We start from the raw sequence: 24,973 nt of genomic DNA, 5'->3' as shown, positions 1-24,973 counted from the left end.
TGGAATGCAATGGTACTTTACAAAGTATGATTTGTTACTTTGTCTTGGTGAAGTTTCACTCTTTGAAAGTCATTGGGATAAAGAAATGGAACTATTTCTGTAAATATTGGATGTAAAATTTTCTCTTGCCAGTACATTGTGATGATTTTAACATTTTTTCACTCTTCTTATTTTAATTTTGTATTCTAAAAGAATCCTGTGTATATCATAAACCCTTTACTGGGGCTTCATTTACTTTTCATTACATTACTGAAACTTCTACTTTACTGGGGCTAATTGCTTGAATATTTTTAGCCATTCCATTATTGAACGCTGCTTGATTGTTGACTTGGATAAACATCAGAATATCCATGCTTTTTTCTTGCATAAGCAACTCTTGCCCTCAAACCATCTCATCTGCTTTGTGATATTGTGACAGTGAAGTGCTTTTTTCAAAAATTTCATTAAAAAATGTTTCTAATCTGTTGTAGATTTTGCATTTTCTAACCCAGAATGAATTTTTTTGGCTGAAGCCACTCTTTTGAATATCATCACCTCTAATGAGCTTGCAATATTGTCAAACGAAAATTGAAGAGTTAACCTTTCATTTCATATTTTTATTTGTGAAATAAATTTATGATAGGGATCACAAACATGATTTCTTTTTGCACTATTCTTCTGTAATTACCTTATGTGTTTGCCAAATTATGCCAGGAAAGTGAGCTTTAAAAGTGTTAAGTATCTAGCTATTCTTGAAGGCTACATATTCGTTGAAGAATGAAGAGTTCTGACGTTTGTACAGAATACATGCATTTTTTTTTTTTTTTTTTAATTTCAGCTTGTTTTTTCTTATGTACACTGCAGGGGGGGGGGAATTGGACAACTTTATATCTCCCGTTCTACTGGGACGATTGATGAAATTCAACTTGCATTTTTCATGTCTCGAAAGTGCGGCTTAGGATATGTAACAGAAAATTGGACTTTTTTTGGGGGGAAATTGGACAACTTTATATCTCCCGTTCTACTGGGACGATTGATGAAATTCAACTTGCATTTTTCATGTCTCGAAAGTGCGGCTTAGGATATGTAACAGAAAATTGGACTTTTTCTGAAATGGGATGCTTCCTTTTTTTTTTTTTTCCCCATATTTCGATTATACCACTCAAATTATGCTAAACTGCCAAATTTTGTAAAAACCCGCTCGAGCAGATTAAAAAAATTACCTCTCAAAATTTTAGCTTCTCAGTGTTAATTGAATTTGGTATATATTTATTATTATTATTATTTGTATTAAACTTATTTGATTCTTCCTTTCAAATTTCAAAATTTAGGTTCATTCCAAATAAAATTCGCCCATTTTTGATGATTTATTTTTAAAATTTCTATTTTTAAGTAATTTTTATAATTTTTTTTGAACAAATTTTGAGTTATAACGTATAAAATTTTTACCGTCATTTTAAAGTAGATGTATTTCTAAGCATACCTGCAAAAAATAACAGTTTTTTTATTCAAAATTTCCGATGATATACATGAATTTATATATTGGCATGTTTTGAAATTTGGCATATTTGTTGAAAGTGATAATAACATCAAATGTGGTTTAGGCATTTTGTTAAAACTATTTGAAAGTAGGAACAATGTGATTTTTTTCAGCTCATGCCAATTAAAATGCTAGGAATGGTGTGACTTTTTTCCCACTCCTGCACGATGGAAGCAAAAGGAAAATAGGTTGCCATATATTAAGAAGTTCACCAAGTAAACTATTCTTGGCACTAACTGAAAAAAATGTGGCAAGATAAGTTTTTGAATTTGTCCTTAAGTTCCACACTAAATTTTATAAAATTTAATATTTAGGAATAATTTGAGTCGTAGAATCGATATATGAAATAAAAATGGCATGTTATTTCAGAAAAAATCCGATTTTGTGTCAAAATACCTATGTTAGAACAGTGCTATGTAATATATCTTATATATATCCTAAGTCGCACTTTCGAGACATGAAAAAGTGCAGTTTGAATTTCGTCAATTGGCTCAGTAGAACGGTAGATATAGAACTGTCCCCCCCTTTTTTTTGCACAGTGTACCTTTCATAAATTATGTAATATTTTTAGTGTGAGCACATGTGATAAAAGACCAGCTAGCTCTGGGTTCCAGATTTGATGGCAATGCCTTCAAATCTTCCATTCATGTTTGGTAAATGTGCTCTGCACTCTATGTAGGAAAACTGTGAAAGAGATCGCATTATTTGTATTATTTGAAACTCAAGTTATGAGGCTAAAAGTAAAGGTATACTTAACTTTTTTAAGCAGTTTAAAGCGATAATTCTATTAATGAAGTCTAAAGACGTATGGGGAAACTTTAGAAAATGAAAGATCATTGTTCAATATGAAATGTTTATGGGGCTAAAATCGATCAGAATTGCACAGTACATTATGTGAAATTTTAATCAGGAAGTGAATAATCGTACAACATTCCTTTGGGCTACTAAGCTTCTGTGAAGAACATGCTAGGCATATAAGATAATTAGAGATTAAGAAATAACAAAATATCAACAGATTAAGAATTGTAGTGTAGGTATTAGAACTGGGACAACTGGTGAAGCTGCATTAGATGACAGAATAAAGAGACAAAAAATTTTAGAACCATCAGGAGCCAGAAAGCCTAGCATAAGCTCTAACTTAATGCGATATTTGTGTAGGACTAGAAAGAAAAGAGTTCAAGTAACATGCGAGAAAAATCATGAGCTAATGGGATTTCACTAGAATCAATATTTTGACAGAAGCTGTGTATCAGAAGAAAAAGGTTTGTGCTTAGTTAGTCACTTATTGCTTGATGCAATGTTACTGAAACAAAGATTGGATTATAAACCTGAAAGATTTCTATTGGGAATAACAGCTATTAACAAAACTTGAATTAAAAATTTTTACAGAATTGAAATCATTGTCAATCAAGTGGAGTCCATCTTCTCCATGACCCCAAAAATTTCAACATCTTCAACCATTGGTTAAGTCAATGATGATCTCTCCCTCGGATTACCAAGGCATTATTGCAAAAGATGTGGAATGTGAATAAGTGGGTTTCATGTGCAGAAAGTTTAACTGAAGTATTTTAGTGTGAGTAGTGGCAGAAAATGGGAAGAAAATTACTCAAAAATGATCCGATATGTTTCAGGATGAAGAAAAAACTTTAAAGCTCATATGTAAAAGGACTATAAAATCTCGATTTCAAATTCTTCTCCAAATTTAAAGAACACAACATGGACAGCATTTTTCGTCCATAAAAAAGTTTCAGTAGTTACCCAAGCTGTCCAAAGACTGAATAAAACTAGTATTCTAGGAAAAATAGCAAATCTTCCAAGACAATGGATCCCAACTTGTCGTTGGGAAGCAAGGAATTTACACAGAAAGAATGTAAGCAACAACTGGCTGAAATAAAATTTAGAGCATTACTTTTAAACTGCTTTCATATAATGTGTTTTGTGTTATCCTGGTGGCCATCATTTGCTTTAAAATTAATATAGCTGTGAGCACAGCAGAAATGAAACTGTTTGCGCTTCTCAGGAATGTACACTACACACAGACACACACACACACACACACCAAAAAAAAAAAAAAAAGAGGCAGTTCTATATCTCCCATTCTACTGGGCCGATTGACGAAACTCAAATTGCATTTTTCATGTCTCGAAAGTGCGATTTAGGATATGAATTAGATTTATGTATAGCATTGTTCTAATATAGGTATTTTGACACAAAATCGGACTTTTTCTGAAATGACATGCCGATTTTTTTTTTTTCCATATTTCGATTCTACGACTCAAATTATGCCAAATTGCCAAGTTTTGTAAAAAGCGTGCGAGTAGTTTTTAAAAAATGAGCTCTAAAAATTTTGCATGTGTGTATTCATGTATTTATATGTATGTACATACATGTATGTGTGTATATGCACATACATATATACACATGTGCATATATATATGCATTTCTGATTCTGGTCCCAATAACAGAAAAGTACTAAGTTGCTGTTTGCTAAGTAAAAATTGTTTTAGACATTACTTGCATGATTTATTTTTTATTGCTACAGTGAGCTGATAGTAATTCATGTGGTGATGAGAGCAAAAAATTATTTACTATTATTATTTACCAAATTATTTATTGTAGGTGTCGGAGATATAAGTTATGCATTAGGTGTAAAATCAATGATGGCAGACGCAATCAGATAAAATGTTTTGTTTTTCAGATGCATGCAAAGCAAAAGTGGCTATGAAGCCAAATTGTTCATCGTATGATGAACAATTTGGCTTCATAGCCATTTTTGCATTTCATAGCATTTATGCTAATAAATGATTGTTTCTTCAACATGGAGTGTTTCATATAGTGCCAAAATGAAATTGTCAAGACCCTCTGCATTCTTAACCTGAGAAATAGTTCTGCTGAGCACGTGTGAAGCATTAAGCATATGTTAAAGCCAGATGCTACTCTTAAAATATAATTATTTCTAATTTTCTTGCCCCCTTTTTTTTAGTTGCTTATGATCCAGAGGTTCAGATATTAGATCTTTCTGGATATTGGATACCCAGATTGTGGACTTCGTAATATGTTAGAAAACAGAAGAGTAACAAAATAAATCACTGCATTTAGTTGATCTTAGCAACTATAGGAGGGATCTTTTTTGCCTAACTTTTTTGGGAAACTGGCTCATGTTACATGTGCAAAAAGCAATAAAATTCCTCAAGAAGATATCCTGTTTTCTGGAATTAGAATCTGAATTGAACTACCAGTATTCAGCATTTAAAATATATAATTTTCTAGTTTAAAATAGTAAATTAATTGGGCCTTGAGTACAATACATTTAATATGAAATATTATTTAAGCATTTAAACAAATTATCATCACGATTTCAAATAAATATTGTATAAGGTATTAAATTTATTAAAATATCAGTTTATGGCATATGCCAGCTCAAACATAGTCCCAGTTTAGATGTTATCATTGTTCTTAATATATTTGATACAATATGCAGATTTATTTGTTACTAGCAAGGTAAATTTTTAAGAACTTCTGTGTTGTTGTTTTCAAGTTCACTTCTGGCTGTACCAGTTACCTAGTGATATCCTGCCAATGCTAGTACATACAAGTACACTAACATATTGTCTTTTGGAGAAAGTGCTTTAGAAAGAGCAGCATATTAGCTCTAAATTTTAATAAAATATAGTAATGGTTATTAGTTCTGCATTTTCTTAAGTAAATAGCAGTAAATTCAGAAAAGTATATAAAAATTGCTCAGCGGAAGAAAATAAGATTATGTTTGTGTGACTACAATTTAATATTCCTTGTGTAATATAATTTACATGTCTATTGAATTTTTGTACTTTAATGTAAAATTATCTACCTTAACTGATTCATTATTGGAATATTACTGTTGGATTACTCTTATCTATTTGTAAAATAGATAATAATATCTACAGTTTTATACTGAATAATAGTACATAATATCTACAGTTTTATACTATTTTGTTTCATTTAGGAATATGTTAAATTATCAGGCTAATAAATGAGGAGCTTGTGTATGCCAGTTAGTAGAAACTGTTAAAAAATAATTCTAAAAAGGTTCTTATATTTCAGGAACGAATAGGTATTTTAGAACTTGTGCTTCCAAAATGGGAATTGAAGTAACATTTGTAGATATGCGTGATGTTAAAAGTGTCGAAAATGCTATACAGCACAATACTAAGGTATTTTTCAACATGAGTTTTATTTTTGAAATTAGAATTAAAATTTTCTGTGATTTGTCATAATTTATCTTATAGGAATTTTTTTTTTTTTTTTTTTTTTTTTTTTTTTTTTTTTAATTGTGGTTAATACTATTTGGGCATGTTCAAAGTCAAAAGTTTAATTTGTGTGTATCAGCTTTTTAATATTGCAATCTCTTATTGCATAATTTTACTTCTGGAAGGTTTGAATTAATTTTTTAAATATTTAACTTATGTAGAAAAATTAACTATTTGATACACTTAGCTATTTTAAAGAATTTTGTGTTTTTCCATGTACTGGAATTGCTTATTTTTTTATATTAATATTTTGAAAAATGTTTTAGTGCATTTTTTCATTGGACAATTTACGACAGCTGCTTATGTTTCTTCCTGCTAACTGGGTAACACTGAGAAATATCATAGAGGATGATGTATAAACTCATTTAATGCTTACTGTGGAAGGTTTTAAATTTTCAAAATGAAAATTTAACATTTACATATCATTAAATATGTTGTTTAAATGAATTACAGCTGATTATTAAGAGCTTACCACAAATTTATGTATTTATGACAAATAATTGTAGTCCTTAAGATGTTTTGATTTTATTTATGGAAAAAAAGTTATTTTTATTCCTAGTTAATGCAGATTTATTTTGTAATAAGGAGTTACTTATTTTTCAGCGTAGATTTACTAACTTTACACCATAGAAAGTCTGAAACAAAGATGGTATATCTGAAAAAAATATGAACTATAGAACATCTGTTGTGTTTTTTGTGAGTAGTTCAAAAACATGATGTGCTAATACTTTAATGCTTTTATTTATTGCAAAACTCGTAATCCAGAAACGATTGAATTAATGCATGTCTTTTTTTATTTTATAACAACCATTACTTAATTAATTACCAGCAGCATACCTGATGTGTAATTGAACTATCAAAAGATTTCGTTATTTGTAACCTATAACATTTATATCTAGAATCTGTGAAACTAAAAAGATTGTGAATATTGGTTGTGTTTAAAAATTTTAAAAACAAAGGATGTTAGTTTAATGACTTGTTATATTAAATATATTAGAGGGAAGAGTAATTTCTCAGTTAACAGGGCACCACTTGGTGCCAAATGTTATGTGATATTGATGGGAGGTAGGATTATTATCTCTATATCAGGATTGTGAATTTTTGAGAAAACATTATCATTAGGCAACTCTAAAAATGTATACAGCTTAATGAAAAGAAGGGTCAGTTTATAATTTCCAGAAAGCAAATACAGAAATTCACAAATACAAATGCATGTAACTATTTCATTTGATAGTTGTTCAGTAATTCATTTCTAATTGCAGTTGATAGAGTTCCGCTAACATGAGGTTTTGGCACCAGAAGTAAATAAATCAAATAGCTGTCAGAAAAAGAATGCATAAATTTTTTAACCAGAATCAGTGCTGTAAACCTTTCTTTTTGCAATACGATCTTTCATTCCAGCTCTGTTTCTGTGCTGTGGTAATAATCAAATGCAATTTCATTTCATGGTTTTATGAACTATTATGGATGATACCTTTGTCTCTGAAAAATTGAATCATGATGCTTCATTATTTGATAACTGCCGAACTGCATAATCCACATTGATTAAAAAAAAAAAAAATAAATAAAAAAAAAAAAAAAAGACTGGGACAGAAGCCAGTATTTAACAAAAAGTTCTGAAAATATCAAAGGGAAAGTTATTTAAATATTGTTAATTCTTGCTGCTTATTCATAATGACATCTTAGCATAGCTGCTTGTGAGGCAAAATTAACTGGTTTATTGTTTAATGTGCAATTACAACTGACTCTATTAATGGAAGAATTCTGAGGGAGGTAAGGTGGTGTGGTGTATTTAATTATGGCAAAGCACACTAGGGCTATCTGCCTAAGAGGAGGGATGCCTTTCGTGGAGGACTTTCTAAGGGAAACTGGCTCGTATACACGTTACACATGGGGAAAACCACGAAAACACCCATGCAGCCAGCCCGTTCGCGGGATTCGAACCTCGGACCGAACTACCAGTGTTCAGCGACTTTACCGCTCGGCCGCTGGTGGGCAAGAGGGAGGTAAGGAATAAAAAGGAAAAAGTCTTATTGAATCCTGAAACAAATCTTAATACCTAGAATTTGAATTCTAATTTAAGTTAAACATATTCATGGGAAGCAGTTTTAGATTGATAATAATTTTGAATTAAAAAAAGCACCTTACATTTTATGGGTTTACACTGATACCCATAAATCAATATCTTCTGTAAATGCTGAGCACTTTGCTGACATACAATATTGACGAATGACTTTTATTGGCTGATAAATTGGTCAGCATGTTAAAGAAAGAAAATATTTTGTTAGAGAAGAATATCTTTGGTTCTTGAAGGACTGGTATCTTATCTTCTTCTAAATGAATAAAAGGTTTTCTGTGAAATCAACATAATTTAAAATGAATTTTATATCATTTCAGAATTTTGTGTTTAAAAGTCTCTATTCCTTTCTATATATATATATATATATATATATTTGTATAAAATATTAGCAGAATATATAGGGACAGTACTCAATAAATATAACAAACTCCTGATGTTGAAATGCTGTCAATAGTACTCCTTACCAGAGAAGAATAACTTTATTAACAGCACCAACAATTGCACAATATCTAATTCCAGAACTTAGTTCACATATTTGTCAATTTAATATTCAGAATGGTGTTGTAAGGATTATGTTATGTTAATTTTATTAACAGTTAAATTTTGAGTTAAACTTCCTTTCCTATTGATTCTTAATTTCAACTTATCACTTCCAGCCAGAACGTAGTTTTAGAATCATGTCTGAATGCTAATGAGGAAAAGCGTTATTTAACCAGAAAGTTCTGTCATAGTGAGAGAGATACCAGATACTCTGGCTGCACGTGTTCACCTTTTTAGGCTACTCTCTCATAAGCTGTTATTACGTTTGGCCGTACTTTAGGCCCTTGATAGCTTCGCAGTCAGTAAGCGTTAAGGGGCGAACTCTGTTAGAATCTTGATGGCTTCTTCTATATCTCTTTAGTTAAGATTAGTTTGGTTTAATTCCTAGTCTCTTAAGTTCAAGCCCAAGTGTCGGCTTTATTGTACAACTCCAAGATGGACTTTTGTTAAATTTTAGTTAGAATAATAAAGGGTTATTTCACCCTTCTTACTTGTTGTTTTCTATCTCACAAACTCAAGCGATTATTCTCTTACTAGTTCTTAAGGTTCTTTTTCAACTGTGACTTGGAAATACTCAGTGGAGAATCCTACAATGTATCTGCTTTGATCTAGTTATGAGATTTGTTTTCACTTGGTACATAAACATTGTTGTTTAAAATATTTTTTCTTATTTTCTTCAATGATTTAACTATAATCTTAATAACTGAAAGATAAAGAAAACAAAGAATAAAAAAATATACAAATCTAGTAAATAAATAAGTTTTAATCATATTCAATAATGTAAAAAACCTGTACTATTCAGAGAATCAAATCAGAAAAAGAAATACTTTGATCTGGAACCACTGCTTTCTGAACTCCAGAAATTTTATCCAAGTTTGCATCCTCGAGACAGGGATGGCTGCATGGGTATTTTTATGATTTTTTTTCACATGTAACATGAGTTGTGTCTTTTTGAACATTTTTTATGAAGGCATAAATTTTTTCAAGCAGAAAGAGCTCTTATATGCTTTATTATAATTAATTAGTTAATTAAGCTCTGATGTCTTTCATGAAGACATGTGAACAGAAAGGCCTTAATTAATCTTAATTTATGCACATTAATGAAGTGATACAATTAAGTGATACTTTTGTAAAAGGATTATTTTATGGTTCCCCACCCCTTGGAGCTTGAGTTTCAGCTATCTGAAGAAAGGAATAATATGTATTTTTCATAGTAAAAATTTTAACTTTTTGTGCATTCGAATAAATATCAATTCTGCTGCAAAAAAAAAAATGGAAAAGGAATGGGAAATGAAAAGAAATGGGAAAATTATGCTGCAGCTATTATTTTTTGGTAAGAGAATTGTTCTTAATTTAGAAAGATATTTTAGTTCAAGATTTGTTAACTTTTTTGGTAATATGCATTTTGTGTACATGCATTTACTCTATCTCAGTCATCTTTTTTCCCCCCTTTTTAAAGCCCAAAAGGGGCATCAGCCTGGATGGGCTGTTAATCTCGAAAAGAGGTTTAGTGTTGAATCACTATAAAAAGCTGCATCATTTTTCAAATTTTTGCCACCAAATGTTATCACTCTGTTTTATTTTTAAGAAAATTAAATAATGAAGAATCTTCATAAATGTATGTATTGTGAGAAAACAGTGGCACCTAGAGCCCTTCAATTTTGAATAATGTAGTCCTACACTCAAACATGAGAACATGAAGTCTTTCAAATCTCTTTCATATTTTGTAAAATTGCTTGACATACTCAATCATTTCAAAATCATCAGTGGCAACATTGTACGAAATAAAATATTTTTATTTTCAGCACACAAAAACTGTCAATCAGAAATTCTAAAGATATACTTTTTTAAATAGTTTATGATTTTGTTGTTGAATTGAATTCTAAGTGGTGCACGTCCGAAGAACATCATATTTAATAAATAAAGTTAAGACGCAAAATGTTAATAAATTTTTTCAAGCTATCTTACTAAGAAAACGGAAAATTGATATTTTAGTTTTAAATATGAACTTGTGGGTATGCTTTGATTGTTTATTAAGTGCATCATATATGGGATTTCATATCTAGTTTTATCATATAGTAATGGAATGCATTTCCTTTATGTTTTCTTCCTTTGTATTACCTTATCTCTTCATAAACCTTTTTTTCATTAGTGTTAACAAGGATTGCTAATTAACTCTTTGGCAAGTATTCTTAGAAAAGAAATTTGTTTCAAAGTTCTCTTCAACAATCAGACACTTCAAAAATACAAAATTCTGCATTATAGTAAATTGCTGAAATATATAAAAATTTAGAAATTTTGTAAATTTATAATTTTTTTATTTAATCTTTTATCTCAGTATGTTATGTTTTTTCTTGATAAAAGTATGCCTCAGCAGGTTAATTTTGTAAATTTGTTGTAAATGATATAGAACTCTTTTAATTTTTTAATTGTTTAAATTTTTTTTATTATTATTTTATATTAATTATATATAAGTATTTATATTCTTTTTAAGTTATGGCTGTTGTATGCTATTTGTGAGTTCCTGGAAGAGGATTTTCTCAAATTTAATGCCTAGATTATATTGAAAAAATTCAATCTAATATCCGGACTTTTTTGGAATTTGTTTAATAGGGAAATAATTATTTGTTTAGATAGCATTTACATTGATTTGAGAATGATAGTAACAATTAAAATTATAAAACTGTAATTTGCAGAATTCTAATTTAAGTCGTGAAATTCAATTAGTATCTACTTGAAAATTAAAATATACCAACATACTCCAGGGCAGATTTACCAAATGCTAGCTACCAACTGAATGCCAAAATGTTAGAGCTGTAAATTTTTTTTGTGTATATATCTATTAATTATATGTATATGTATTAAAAAACTAATTTTATACTAAAATTCAACAGCTGAGACTTATTAGTTATTTTGCGTTTTCTAAATATATTTAGATTAAAAAGAAATGCTTTGGAGTAAAAAAATTTAGGTGACATTTAAATTATTTTAGTTTTAGTAATTAAATGACTTACCATAATTAACTTTTGTTATTTGCAAAAACTAAGTTAAAAATGCACTGGAATACATTAATACGTAAGTATGTGATAGTCATTCGAAAATCTGTTCAGTTCTAAAATTAAAACATTTTCCCCTTCTGAATTAATCTTAGTGCTAGTTTAAAGAAATAAATATTTGAGGACCAAATTATCATAGTACCAAAATATATTAGAAATTCTAAAATTTGTATGGTTGTAAACATTGCCAAATACCAGTTCTTGAAACTGAAAAATATCTTTTTAATGTGATAATTTTCATAAAGATTGTGTTTTCAAAACAGCCATTTATGAGAATTTATAAATTATTTATATCTGCAGTTATTTTTATTTGTTATGTTTGTTGGTCGAGGGACTATCATTATGATTTGATATAATTGAAATGTCTTGCATTAGATGCACCTGGAAGATTATGCATTCATAATGAAATGCTGACAATCTGTTTGCCAAAAATTAATATGTATATAAATTCAAAATCTAATATTTATATAAATTAATATCAAATTTCAAGTATCATATTAAATTAATGACAATTATAATAAAAAGGAAAATTCTTATTTTATTACTTCATCTTTTGTATTATAGCTAACGTGGCAAGTAATTTTAAACTGGCCGAAATTGCTTTTTATCTTTTTGTGATTAGTTAGGACCAAGATTGCTACTTCATTTATTAAGTTGTCATACATGTTTTTCTGTTTTATATGTATTTAAGTACTTTATTGCTTGAATTGCATTGCATTATTTTCCATTTAATATGTAGATGATTTGGATTGAAACACCCACAAATCCCACAATGAAAATGGTTGACATTGAAGAAGTTTGTAAATTGCTGAAGCATTATCCCGGCATTATTTCAGTGGTAGATAATACATTTATGTCATCTTACTTTCAGGTATGTTTCATGTTTAGTTGATACTGTATGAATTTTTTTTTTTTTTTTTTTTCTTTTCATTTCCTAGGCTGAAATCCTAATGGAAGACTCACTGTTTGAATTCTATAAAGTGCATTTAAACCACCACAAGAAATAAGATTTATTTTGATTATAACTTTCAATAAATGTTCTAACAGTCATAGCCAAAGTGCTGGGATCTGGGCCTAAATCTATGAGTGGGCTGTTTTGAAGGGGGTGGAAGCCAAATTTAATTTAGTAAAGTTTTTAAAAATGAAATTTTTTCTGGGAGGAGTGGGAGATGTTTAATAAGTATTTTAAATAAAATTCTGCTTTAAATCCTTGTCATCGTAAAAAATAATTACTTTTTAAAGATTATTATACCTTAGTCCAGTGGTCTCAAACTCAAATTTCATGCAGGCCAAATGCGTGATCTGAAAGCAGCTGATGGGTCTGATTTTTTTTAATGAATATTTTCCTGAACAAAATAAAAATAATTAGCAAAGTTTTAAATTCCACTTATTAAACATTTATCAGGAATTACATAAAAAATATAAATTATAACACAAAGGAAAAATGCAAAATTGTATTTATTTTCTACCTGAAATCTAAAGCCTGTAAGAAATTGCTGTTGCCTATATTTTTAATTTGTTCAAAAGCAGTATTCAGAAATTATGGATAATTCCTAGCATAGGTATTTGTATAAGGTAGATCTAATGAAAAGCACAAATAAACAGGATTTAAAATCCATGTGTTAATTTGTCTTTATCATCAGTATAGTAATATGATCTGTATAACTTGCAACCACCCAGCCAACTAGTGAAAGAAAAGTATACAATAGATGTACCAACTCCATTGAAAAAAATTGGAAACACCAGAATACTGAAGCACTACCAGTTGTTGGCTGACCAACAAAATTTACTGATTACACTGATATTGGAAGGTTTACTTTATCCCAATCACATAACCTGGTATACGAGCATAAAATGCCTCAACCTATTCATTTTATCTCTTCCATTCAACAGCAGTCATGCACTTAAAGTCAATCTGTGTCTCTGTGTCTAAAATTATAAGTACCTTATATACAGCAAATTCATATTTGAATCATATTCATGGGCCGTGTAAAATTGCTTCAGTGGCCCCGTAAAGCTAACCAGCCTCCCATGGGCTGCATGCATGATTCTCTGAGCTGTGTACACAATTCTCATGGGCTGCCAATTTGAGACCAGCATCTTAGTTCTTTTGTAGATTTAAACTGTGGAAACACTCAAAATTAGGACTTTAATTTTTATTATGTTAACCATATTATTTTCTAAAAACATTTTACTGTTGATAGAATATTTTGATTTGGTTCTTCTTAAATACTCACTCCTTTGAGTTAAACTGAATGCCATAAAGGGATGCAATTTTTTTAATTTATTAAATAAAAATTTTAAAGAATAGATGATGTAAGAAAAAGTTCAGGCTTTATTTAAATTTGCGTGTTTGGAAGAAATTATGATCTATGTTATAATTTTCTGATTTCCTACTAATGGATTATCAGCACTTGAAAAGAAAATATAATCTTGATGAAAATTCATTAATATTGCATTCAAATTTTTGAGTACTAGAAGTTTTCTTGAAAATTTGCCATTTTTGTGAAATTTTATGAACAGTTTTTAAAATTATACTCTTTAGCTGTAGTTCCAGTGGAACATTTTCTGTTTATAATTCCTATATACATTTTCTGTTAATAATTCATAGGTACATTTTCTGTGTATAATTCTTTTATATTTTATATATATATATATAATTTTTCTGTGTATAATATTTTCCTTATTTTTTAAGAAACCTCTTACTCTGGGAGCTGATATTGTGATGCATTCTTTGACAAAATATATGAATGGTAATTTAATTTTAAAATTACAATTTCTGGAACATTATGAGTGAATTGTTTTATTAAAAACATGAATTGTTAAACTTAAAAGCCCTTCTTTTTTATAATTTGTAGGCCATTCTGATGTTGTAATGGGTGCTATTGCTACAAACAATGAAGAAATCTACAAGCAAATGAAATATTTCCAAAATTGTAAGTATTGACGTAGCAAACCTAGTTTATTTAAAGCAGGACTTCTTAAACTTTTTTCAGTCGCAAACCCTTTTTATCACTGAGATTTTATCGCTATCCCGGGACCCCATAATATTTACGAAAATTTTGTGGCAACCCATAAGCATTGCGCAAATCCAACACATGTGCGAATGAAACTGTCAATTTTTTCACTTTTACTGTAATATACTATTGTTATGATATGTAGAAGTGAGGGGACCACCTAATATTTACCCTAAGTAAGCAGGCATTAGCCCCCCACACTAGCTAGAAAACTTACAAAATTCTGGCATTATTCCTCGAGTCGTGAGGGAAAATGTGACTTCAGTGCTATAAGTACTGCCACCAGTTGTGGCATCAACAGTATTCCTACCTTTCAGCATTAAATTAGCTCAAGTAAAAGGGATTAAATTACATGACATACATTGCGAAATACATAGTTGTGCAGGTGCATAGTTTGAAGGTATTATCTATTGTAGTGGGTACAGGCAACATGTTTCAGGACATTATATATTGCATTAGAAGCAGGCGGGATGTTCCCATGTTACAAATCATTTTTGTAAACATGATCTGTTTACTATCAGAATTAGTTAAGAACTATAAAATTGTTTACAAAGCTTACATTTAAGCACTGTTGTGAAGTTGTGCTGAAACTTTGCCAGCTCAATTTTGACGATTCATTATGTGCTGTAACGTATGTTTTTGTGTTAATTGATTTTGAGAAATTACATTATTGTCTAGCAGTACATTGTTATTTGCATGTAAAAATTGATTATGACATTATAAATTGAGGTGGCTAGAAGCAAATTATTTCTAGTATGTAGATCATATCTAATCATGACTTGTTTACATATATATATATTTTTTTTTTTACAAACAGCTGTCAAAAATAGAAAAGAATCTAAAATAAGTTTTAGGTCATTAACTTTAATTTCTAATATTAAGGTATAGAAAAATGTGAAAATTCTAAATAAGTAACAGACGAAATGACAGCGTCACATGCAAAGCAAGTAAAATGAACGTTTATAGTATAAGAAGAATGCATCGAAACGTTTTCATTTTTTCTTTGTCTGTATTATCTTATCTTTATCTATTTTCAGATACACTGTGTAAAAATATTTGGTAAATTGTAAAATTATTATAATAAGTTAAAGAAATATCAAAACTGCTGAAATTTTTAGCGACCTCCCCCCCCCCTGCTGCATGTTCCGCAACCCACACTTTAAGAAACTCTGATTTAAAGCAAAGCATTGTAGAACTGGCTATTGTAGAAGAAACGCTATAGAATATTTTCTAAATGAAACTAGTTTATTTCTTTTTTAATTATTATATTTATTGTGAAAAATAACGTAAATTTATAAATTTGCGATATCTCTATTAGGCCTTATTATCCAACATAAACCAGTTATTTGCAGAAACCTTTATTAGTTCTGCACGCTGTCAGTTTTTAGAATAATCATACAGTCAAAAGTCGTTAATCCGGACTCGTCGGGACTTCGTCGATTCCGGATTATCGATTTTTCCGGATTATAGACCATCAGTTTAAATCTCGTAAGTTGGCATGCAGAAATTCTAAAATTAAAAATATGAAACCGTAATTTATGAAATAAAGAACAATTATGATCTAAAGGGTATCAAAATTTACAAAAAAAAAAAAAAAAAAAATTAATATTTGTTTACTTTATTAAACATTTCTTTCAAGGTAAGTTGTTTAAGTTGCTCCGTTTTGTGTGATAATACTTTCTCTTTAATTCTATAAACAGACATAATTTCTTGTTCAGTTACAAAGTTCTGCTGTTCAAGTCCCGTAATTGCTGTGCCGAGAATACCGATTAACTTGTCAATCGAAATTTTTTCGTTTTCACTATCCTCTCTGTCACCTTCTTCATGTCTTTATCCATTTTTTTGCAGCAATTCCACTTTTGGTTTGATGGACATCGAAACATACTTTTGTTTTGTAGATCCTTTGGGCGCTCCAGCATCGGAAATTCTATTTGACATAATCGAAAGTTCAAGTTTACTTTTATAGTATTGCTCTTACAGTCTGAAAAAAGTAATAAGCGGGATTCAGTTCAAAGATTAAGGAACAACGCAATCATCAACATTAACTGAAATTGATAATTGGATAATTTTAGCATATACCGTCCGTTATACATTAAACGCGCACACGAAAACATATTCTGCACTTGCGCACATGCATATGCACAGTCGTAAAGGTCTTACGCGCACGCGTAAACGCCTATGCACATTTGTCAATGCAGCTCGTGTGCAGAAAGTTTTTAGCTTTGAGGTCCGGATTATAGATCATTCCGGCTTATGGGTGTCCGAATTAACGACTTTTGACTGTATAAAGTTTCATTTATGTGTTATTGAGATATTACTCTTTTCTTCTTATGTTTTTCATGGAGCTAGACCATATGTATAAATGCAGGTTTGCATCAGTCTTCACAAAGCATTGTTCGTTTATTATTATCTGGAATTTAATGTAAATCATTTTGCATTATTTTGAATTTGAACTATCTGAATTATATTGAAAATTTTTCTAGTCAAGATCCTATCTAGTCTTCAAAGTGAATATCTCTTCCCTTCATGGGTGAGCATTTGCTAATTGACTTTCTATATCAGTTGGTAAAATCTAGGAATCATTTCTGTAATTTATCATCACTAATGCCATGGGGTATTTACTGCAAAACTAAACTGTATCCACCTCAGATAGGAGAGACAGCATGTCTAATGCAATCAGTTAAGTCTGTACCTATTGATAGTTGCATATCTACTCACTGCTAGCTACTATACTAATTCATATAGTCTTTAAATGAATTTTAGTTAATTTTTAATTCTGTAGTTTCTGACTTAAATATTAACTCTCTCTCTAATTTGCATAAATCCCAAATAAACAAAGTGTAGTTAGTAATGATATATTTTTGACATTAAACTTTTGTTTTAAATGTCTTTTATTAAATGATATATCCTCCAGTGTCTCCTAAATGTCTTGAAAGACATCACTATGAATAAATTAAAACTTCTTTTAACAGAGAGTGAGAATTGCCATAATTTCATGTGTATAAACAACACCCTTAGTTTTTACATGTAATTAAAAAAAAAAAAAAAAAAAAAAAAAAAAAAAAAAAAAAACACTTTTTTGTGGATAAGGCTTGAATAGCCTGATTACGATCTAGAATATTTTTTCATTTGGAGGTGCTAAAAGGAAAACATTGCTTACCACACAAAGGAGGCAAAATTTTTATTATTTGTCAAAAGGAACATGTTTCTGTTTCAGCACCTTTATGTTATTGTTGCTATTGATAGCACTGTTTTGATTTTAGTAGAGTTTAGAGTAGTGGCTTGCAATACCAGTGTCACTATCACTGGTATCAGTGTCCCATAGTTGGTCACCAAGATCTGCTACCACAACTAATATAATCCTATTTAATGTTTACCCAGTGTTTGTTATGTGCTAATTTCAAATCATTTCCATGTATAAGCCACACTCCTAACTTTCATCTGCTTTTTTGTGAAAAAGTGCAGCTTATAAACAAGAAAATAGTGTAATATGTTCGTGTTAGGTTTTTCTCATGGTTGTTCATAATATTTATTCATCCAAGTGCATTTTAAACAATTTTATTGACTGACCAAGGGATAAAATCATGATGCACTGGTAACTTCTGCAAATTCTGCCATATAACTGGCAGAAATAGGTTGCTGTGATTTTTCCTTCTGCATAGGTAACTATGAACTATTACTTTCCTTTGGAGTCATCCACATAGTTCTTTATAGGGAAATAACTTTAGTATACTTTGCCATAACTGAATAACAGTTTTATCACCAATTAGCAATTTTATCACTTGTTGTATAAAACTAGTTTCTTGGTTCTCTATTTTGAACCCTCTGCTCTTATTTGCAAATGAATCTGACACTTGCAGGTTAATAAAAAAAAGGTACTTTTGATGCTTTATTCAATTTTTATGGGTACCAACTATGCTGATTGCTTAGTTAACTGAAAATGTTGGAGCCGAGCCTGATTCTGAGTATATTTGTCTCTCATGAGAAGAACAAAGGTTAGTTACTCTCTTCAGATGAATATTTATTGAAACCACAGCACTTTTAGAATGTGTATCTGAAGTCTGAACAAATAAACCTTTCCTATTTTAGTCATAACTGATGTACTGAACTTGGCTTGAATTGTAAAGACAGAACCAAGGCTCATCTGTTATTATGAAGTTATGTTTTCTGGTGTTTCAATAGAAATGTGCAGAGAAACTATAGATGCTGTATCCTCACTTTTTAAAATTTCACAGACTTATTGCTGTGGTGATATATTTATGTTTTTAAAGCAGTTTTTCTTTAATACATATCTTATTTGACAGCTTAATGGCTTGTTTGTATGTAAGACTTTAAACGAATTTGCAATGTCAGAGAATTCAGTTATTGGTACCAATTCTTTTCACCCACTACAGTAATGATTTTGTTTACTTATTTATTTTTCATCTCTTCTTTTTCAGGTTACTAATCACCTTTCTTCAATCCATATTCTTCTATCAAGTTTTGAGGTATTTAATTCAATTGATGTGATTTAAAAATATCATTTTTCGTTTCTAAAAGTATCGTTCTTCATATGGCTACATTGAAGTTCTAAAAATGTTTTAACTGCATCAATTAATACTTCTTTCAAATGCATGATCCTGATTTAGACGAAAATTACTATTATTGATAGTCAATATATTGACTTGGACTTGCATACTTAAGGTTGTTTCTTAGATTGCCTTTTTGCCATTTTCTAGCTTTCTAAATTTAGAGCCTCAGTGGGCTGGCCTAACTTTGTAGAATTCTGAGCTGTGGGTGAGAGCTTTGTAAATATAAAACATCTACAGGAAAGCTGTCCAGAATGCCAGAGTTCCCAGTGTGTGAAAGAACAGAAATTTCATAACAAATTGTACAGTACAGTTTTATATATAGACAATGCTGCTAGTTAAGTTGAACAAAAGTCACTAAATACAGTATTACTTGATCAGTGCAAAGAAATGTGATTAGAATAATTACATAAGAACCTGTGCATAATGAAACACAGAAACTTTGATGAAAAATTTGCTCTAAAACGTAGCATAATAAAACTTATCATGATAGCATAAAATACTAGGAGATTTTTTTTTTTTTTTTTTTTTTTTTGTCTCAGAATAGAGTTTAGCAGGGTGCAAGCTGTATTGTAAACCTTCTGAAATTACATAGTCCAAATTTTTTGCAAAGATGGACAAGTTACTTGACTATTTTTTATTCTAGAAATTTTCAATTTCACTATTAATATGTTTACAAATAGCAGGCACTTTCAGGCATTTGTCTAATGTAGTTTGATATGACAGTAATAATCCTAATGAAATTTTTTCGAAGAGTGAGAATGAACCTATCAAGAAAATTTGCTCGGGCAGGAGAAGCATACATAATTATTGGCCTAATTAATGATGTCTCATTAATGAGGCCTAATTAAGGAGATGTAAAGATACCTCTTGCAGTTATGATCTAATTTGAAGTTATTGGCAAGAACAGGCTTGAGCTTTAAAATTACACTAAATGCTTTAGCATAGCAGCAATCTTCTTAATGCTTCTGCTGGAAGAAATTGTTAATAAGCATTACTCTGAAGTACTTTGCCCAACTTAACGAAATTACCTTTTTTTTTTTGTCAAAAATTGAGACACTTACTGTAATAGTATCTTTTTGCTTGTATTTATAAATTATGAATACTTTTGATTATTTTGGATTGATTTAATCTTCATTCTTTTACCCCATGCTTCAGCTTCAGACATTTTATCGTGTATCCTTTCTACTGCATGACTAGGTCTTCAACATTTAGATTAAAATGTGGTGTCATCTGCATGTCTGGAATGTCATAGACAAGGATTCTTAAATAAGTTCAAGAATTAACGATTGTATCACGCTGCTATGAATTGTGTGCTATCAAGTGAGTTAGTTTCATTGTATGAGAGGGAGTAATCTATTAAGTATAAATGAATAGATAATGATAATCAGCTATCTTTTGAGATGAAGCTGAATTAGCTTCATAAATCTTATGCGAAACACTGTCTAAAACTTTCGCCACTTTTAGTATAAGGAGAGTAACACTTTGTTTGTTGTGAATATCAGCATTAATAAATTTAACTATGTGCACAAACTTGCATCATTGTTTATAATCCTTTTTGGAAGCCAATTTGGTTATACATATGTTTCTCTGGTCTGTTCAGTGTGATCTTTTCATAGATTTTACCACAGATGAAAGTAGACTAATTGGCTTATAGCTTCCTGTATTCTCGGGATTCTTGCCTTGTTTTTGAATGACAAATATATTTGCTTTCTTCCAAGCCTGATGGAAACATTAGTTATAGAGACATTAGACATGCATTAAAAAGGGCTACTTATACTTAGTGTGCCAATCATTTTATCAGGAATGTTCATAAGCATTGTATTGGTCTAAACTTGGAGCTTTGTTTGCACTAAGGTTATGGATGGAAAGATATCCAGAACTATGTTTAGTCAGAAAACTAATGAGTGTGTTTACGTTTCCTCATTAAGAACTGAAAAGAACCATCTTTTTGTTTCAAAGATTCAATCTTTTCCCTTTATAAGCAGTTTCTGTGGTCACTGATCTGCTTTTCATTGTGCAATTTAAAGCATTGATCTTCACTTTCAGTCAGTGTATTAGATATTAGGATAAATATTAAAATTTAAAGTGGTAGGCAGTATTAAAAAGTTATTTGTAATTTTTTCGTTATCCTATACTGGCCGTATGTCACTTTTAAATTTTGTGAAAACATTTCTTGAATTTAATATCTGTTATGTAACACTAATTGTTTGTATTTTATAATGCAAAGTCATTTTTTATGAGGTGGCAGTGACTAGAATTTTCTCATATACTTTTAATTTTAGACACTGATATGTAAAATCAAAGGAAGTAATTTAGGTTTAATGGTAAAAGTAGCTTTTCATTATATTTTGTTTTGAAATTTTGGTTTTTATATTGGTAAATAGTTCATTTATGGGGTTTTAACTTTTATTATCAATGCTTATTTTTTTTTTTTTACCAAATAATTAAAATAGCATAATTTTTAATCATCTGCACATGAGTTTAATTACTTCTGTTGCTGTCAGTTTTTGTTTTGAGTAATAGATATTTGTTGAAATCATAGATGTGCATTTTATTAAATTTTAGAATGCTGAAAATTTTATTGATGATAAATGCAATTTGTAAGCGAAAATTGGAAATGCAGAAAACTTAATTCATATTTTCATATTGAACATCTTCTCAGTATACCCTCATGTGAAGGACTAATGAAAATACAGATCACTGTACGAAGGAATTTGAATTGAAAAAAGATCTAAAAAATGTTTTAAAGATGAAAACACAATTGTTAGCTTTGCAAGGTACAAAGATCTTATTACATAACATTGTGTATGTTTATGTATGTTTTTGCAATGGTTTAAATAGTATTTAAATAAAAAAAATAGTAGAATGAGTAATGCTTGATAATCTTAAGTATCTGTTGCACACAGGAATTTGATGATTTAACTTGTAAGAGAATAACAATAAGTAATCAATAACTTTGCATGTTAAAAAAGTTGATTTGAGTAAGTGCAATGAAGTATATGGGCATAATTTGCAGACTGTAATTTATTAATTTGTGTTTTTATTTGATTGTAAGAAATATCATGATTGATGTATTTAATAGTATTCCACTGTATTTAAAATAAATAGTGTGCTTTCAAATCAGAACATTATAAAGTAACAAATGTATGTGCCAAATTAAACTATGTACAAATATTACAGTGAGATTCTGGCATGATGAACATGAAGTATTTTGATTTTTTTTTTTTTTTTTTTTTTTAGGTGTGTCTGTGTATGTGTGTGTTCAGGTTGTAATAAATATTTAAGTAATTGCTTAATCATGAAATGTATTTCTAAGCATGAAATGAAAAAAAAAAAAAAAAAGTATTTAAAATAAATTGTAAATGTTTTTATTGAGATAGATCAATGTTGAGATTTCTTTATATATTTTTTACTTTGTCACATATGTTGAATATTTTTTTCTAAACCTCTGACAACTATAAAAATGTTAAATTTATTATATTTTTAAGCTCTAGGAACTGTGCCTTCACCTTTTGATTGTTTCTTGGTGAACAGGGGATTAAAAACACTTCACCTGCGAATGGAAAGACACATGCAAAATGCAATGGCTATAGCTGAATTTTTAGAAAAACACCCAGCTGTTGAGAAGGTTATCTATCCAGGTATCAGCTATTATTTTTTATACATACAGTCAAAAGTCGTTAATCCGAACTCATCGGGACTTCGGCGATTCTGGATTATCGATTTTTCCAGATTATAGATCATCAGTTTAAATCTGGTAAGATGGCATGCAGAAATTATAAAATTAAAAATATGAAAACGTAATTTATGAAAGAAAGAGCAATTATGATCTAAAGGGTATCAAAATTTACAAAAAAAGCTTAATATTTATTTGTTTACTTTATTAAACATTTCTTTCAATGTAAGTTGTTTAAGTTGCTTAGTTTTATGTGATAATACTTTCTCTTTAATTCTATAAACAGACATAATTTCCTGTTCAGTTACAAAACTTCGCTGTTGAAGTCCTATAATTGCTGTGTCTGTGTCGAGAATACCGACTAATTTGTCAATCAAAATTTTTTCGTTTTCAATAACCTCTGTGTCACTTTCTTCACTATCGAAAGCGAATTATAATGACGAGGAATTTGATTTAAATCATATCAAAGATTGATTTAAATCATATCAAAGACGGAGTACATCGATATGAAATACTACATTTAGTAAGGAATTATAAACTAAATAAAATAAAAACATCTGCCCTGAAGATAAGGATAGTGTTGACAGATCAACTTCCAATTCATTGCGCGCCACGACGTCCCCCCCCCCCCCGCAGAGCAGTGTAAAATTGATAAACAGATTTTGGAATGGTTAGAGAAACAAAGGATATGCATTTATCCATTTTTTGCAGGAATCCCACTTTTTGTTTAATGGACTTCGAAACATACTTTCGCTTTGTAGCTCCTTTACATATTAGTAAACATATATTGAAAATTCTATTTGGCATAATCGAAAGTTCAAGCTTACTGTTATAAAATTGCTCTAACAGTCTGCAAAAATTAATAAGCCGGATCTAATTCGAAGATTAAGGAACAACGCAATCTGCAACATTAACTGAATTAGATAATTTTAGCTTAGCTTATACCGTCCATTATACGTTAAATGTGCATGCGTAAACGTATTATGTGCATGTGCACACACATATTCGCAGCCATAAAGGTCTTACACGTATGCGTCAAAGCGACGCATGCGCAGAAAGTTTGTAGCTTTGAGGTCCGTATTATGGGTGTCCGAATTAACGACTTTTGACTGTAATTAGATAATTTTAGCTTAGCTTACAGTGGTGGCCAAAATTGTGGACACTTTTGGAAATTTTTGTGTTTTTGAACTTTGTATGCTTATAGAAAATGTTACGTTTCGCAAAATGCAAACTTGTATATATCATTTTAAAGAAAATTTATTACTGAATTCAATGCAAAACACAAAATTCAATTATTTGCAATACAAAAAAAAAGTTATATGTACTTTAATATAAATAAAAAACACAGTTATGAAGTGGTTAGTAATGTCTAGCTTTCCTGGCCAATCACTGTTCTTGTTCTGAGAACCAATCAAATGTTAGTAACTGCCAGTAGAAGCTGACATCATGTTTACACTTGAAACAATTCATTATTTTGCTTTGTTCTGTAGAAGGAGAACCTTTTTCTTATATACTGCAATTACAAGTAGGAATTTTTGTAAAATTTTTAATATTTAGTCAAGAAGCAATGACATCAAATAAAAGAGTAGATTGGACACCTAGAAAGAGATGTAATATTATTGTGATACGAGAAAGTGGTCTTTCCTGTGTTGAAATTGCAAGACAGGTGGGTGGTTTAGTGACTACATCTGGAGTCCGAAAGTTTTGTTTACGATATCAGGAGACAAATTCAATAAAAAAACAAAGAAGGAAAAGGCTGAAAAAGGTGCACCACATCTATTGATGACAGAAGAATAAAAAGACTATGTCTCCAAGATAGGAAAATGTCATCAGCGCCCATCAGAAGTGATCTGAGTGATGCTGGTGTTTCTGTCAGTTCAAGAACAATCAGGAGAAGATTAACAGATGTTGGACTGAGAGGTAGAATTCCATGAAAAAACCATTATCTTAATTTTCAATTTTCAGCAGCGAAAAAAAAAAAAAAAGACTACAGTGGGCAAAGGAACACATTAATTGGACAGATGATCAGTGGTCATAAGTTATATGGAGTTATGAAACTAAGATATCGTTATTCGGTAGTGGGCTAAAATATGTAAGACTTAGAATAGGAGAAGAGCTACATCCTCACTGCATTCAAGCAACTGTGAAGAACCCAGTTAGTGTTATGATTTGGTCATGCATGTCAGCATATGGTATTGGTCGCCTTCATGTCATCGATGGGACAC

At 30.0% G+C, this 24,973-nt stretch overlaps 1 protein-coding gene across 1 annotated transcript in view; it reads left to right on the top strand.

The window, feature by feature from the left end:
• The window catches only part of Cth (Cystathionine gamma-lyase), a 70,739-nt gene that overhangs the window by 23,402 nt on the left and 22,364 nt on the right, over positions 1 to 24,973 (top strand). Inside the window, exons 4-8 of the mRNA XM_035361944.2 lie at positions 5,603 to 5,712; positions 12,224 to 12,355; positions 14,180 to 14,237; positions 14,343 to 14,420; positions 22,561 to 22,713. Coding sequence (XP_035217835.1) covers positions 5,603 to 5,712; positions 12,224 to 12,355; positions 14,180 to 14,237; positions 14,343 to 14,420; positions 22,561 to 22,713 — 531 coding nt within the window. The remainder of the gene's footprint in view (positions 1 to 5,602; positions 5,713 to 12,223; positions 12,356 to 14,179; positions 14,238 to 14,342; positions 14,421 to 22,560; positions 22,714 to 24,973) is intronic.

The sequence above is a fragment of the Stegodyphus dumicola genome, chromosome 7, assembly GCF_044657685.1.
Source record: "Stegodyphus dumicola isolate Sdum_Otavi_A_Nest chromosome 7, ASM4465768v1".
In the NCBI taxonomy this organism is placed as follows: domain Eukaryota; kingdom Metazoa; phylum Arthropoda; class Arachnida; order Araneae; family Eresidae; genus Stegodyphus; species Stegodyphus dumicola.
This window is presented reverse-complemented; position numbering and strand designations above follow the sequence as displayed.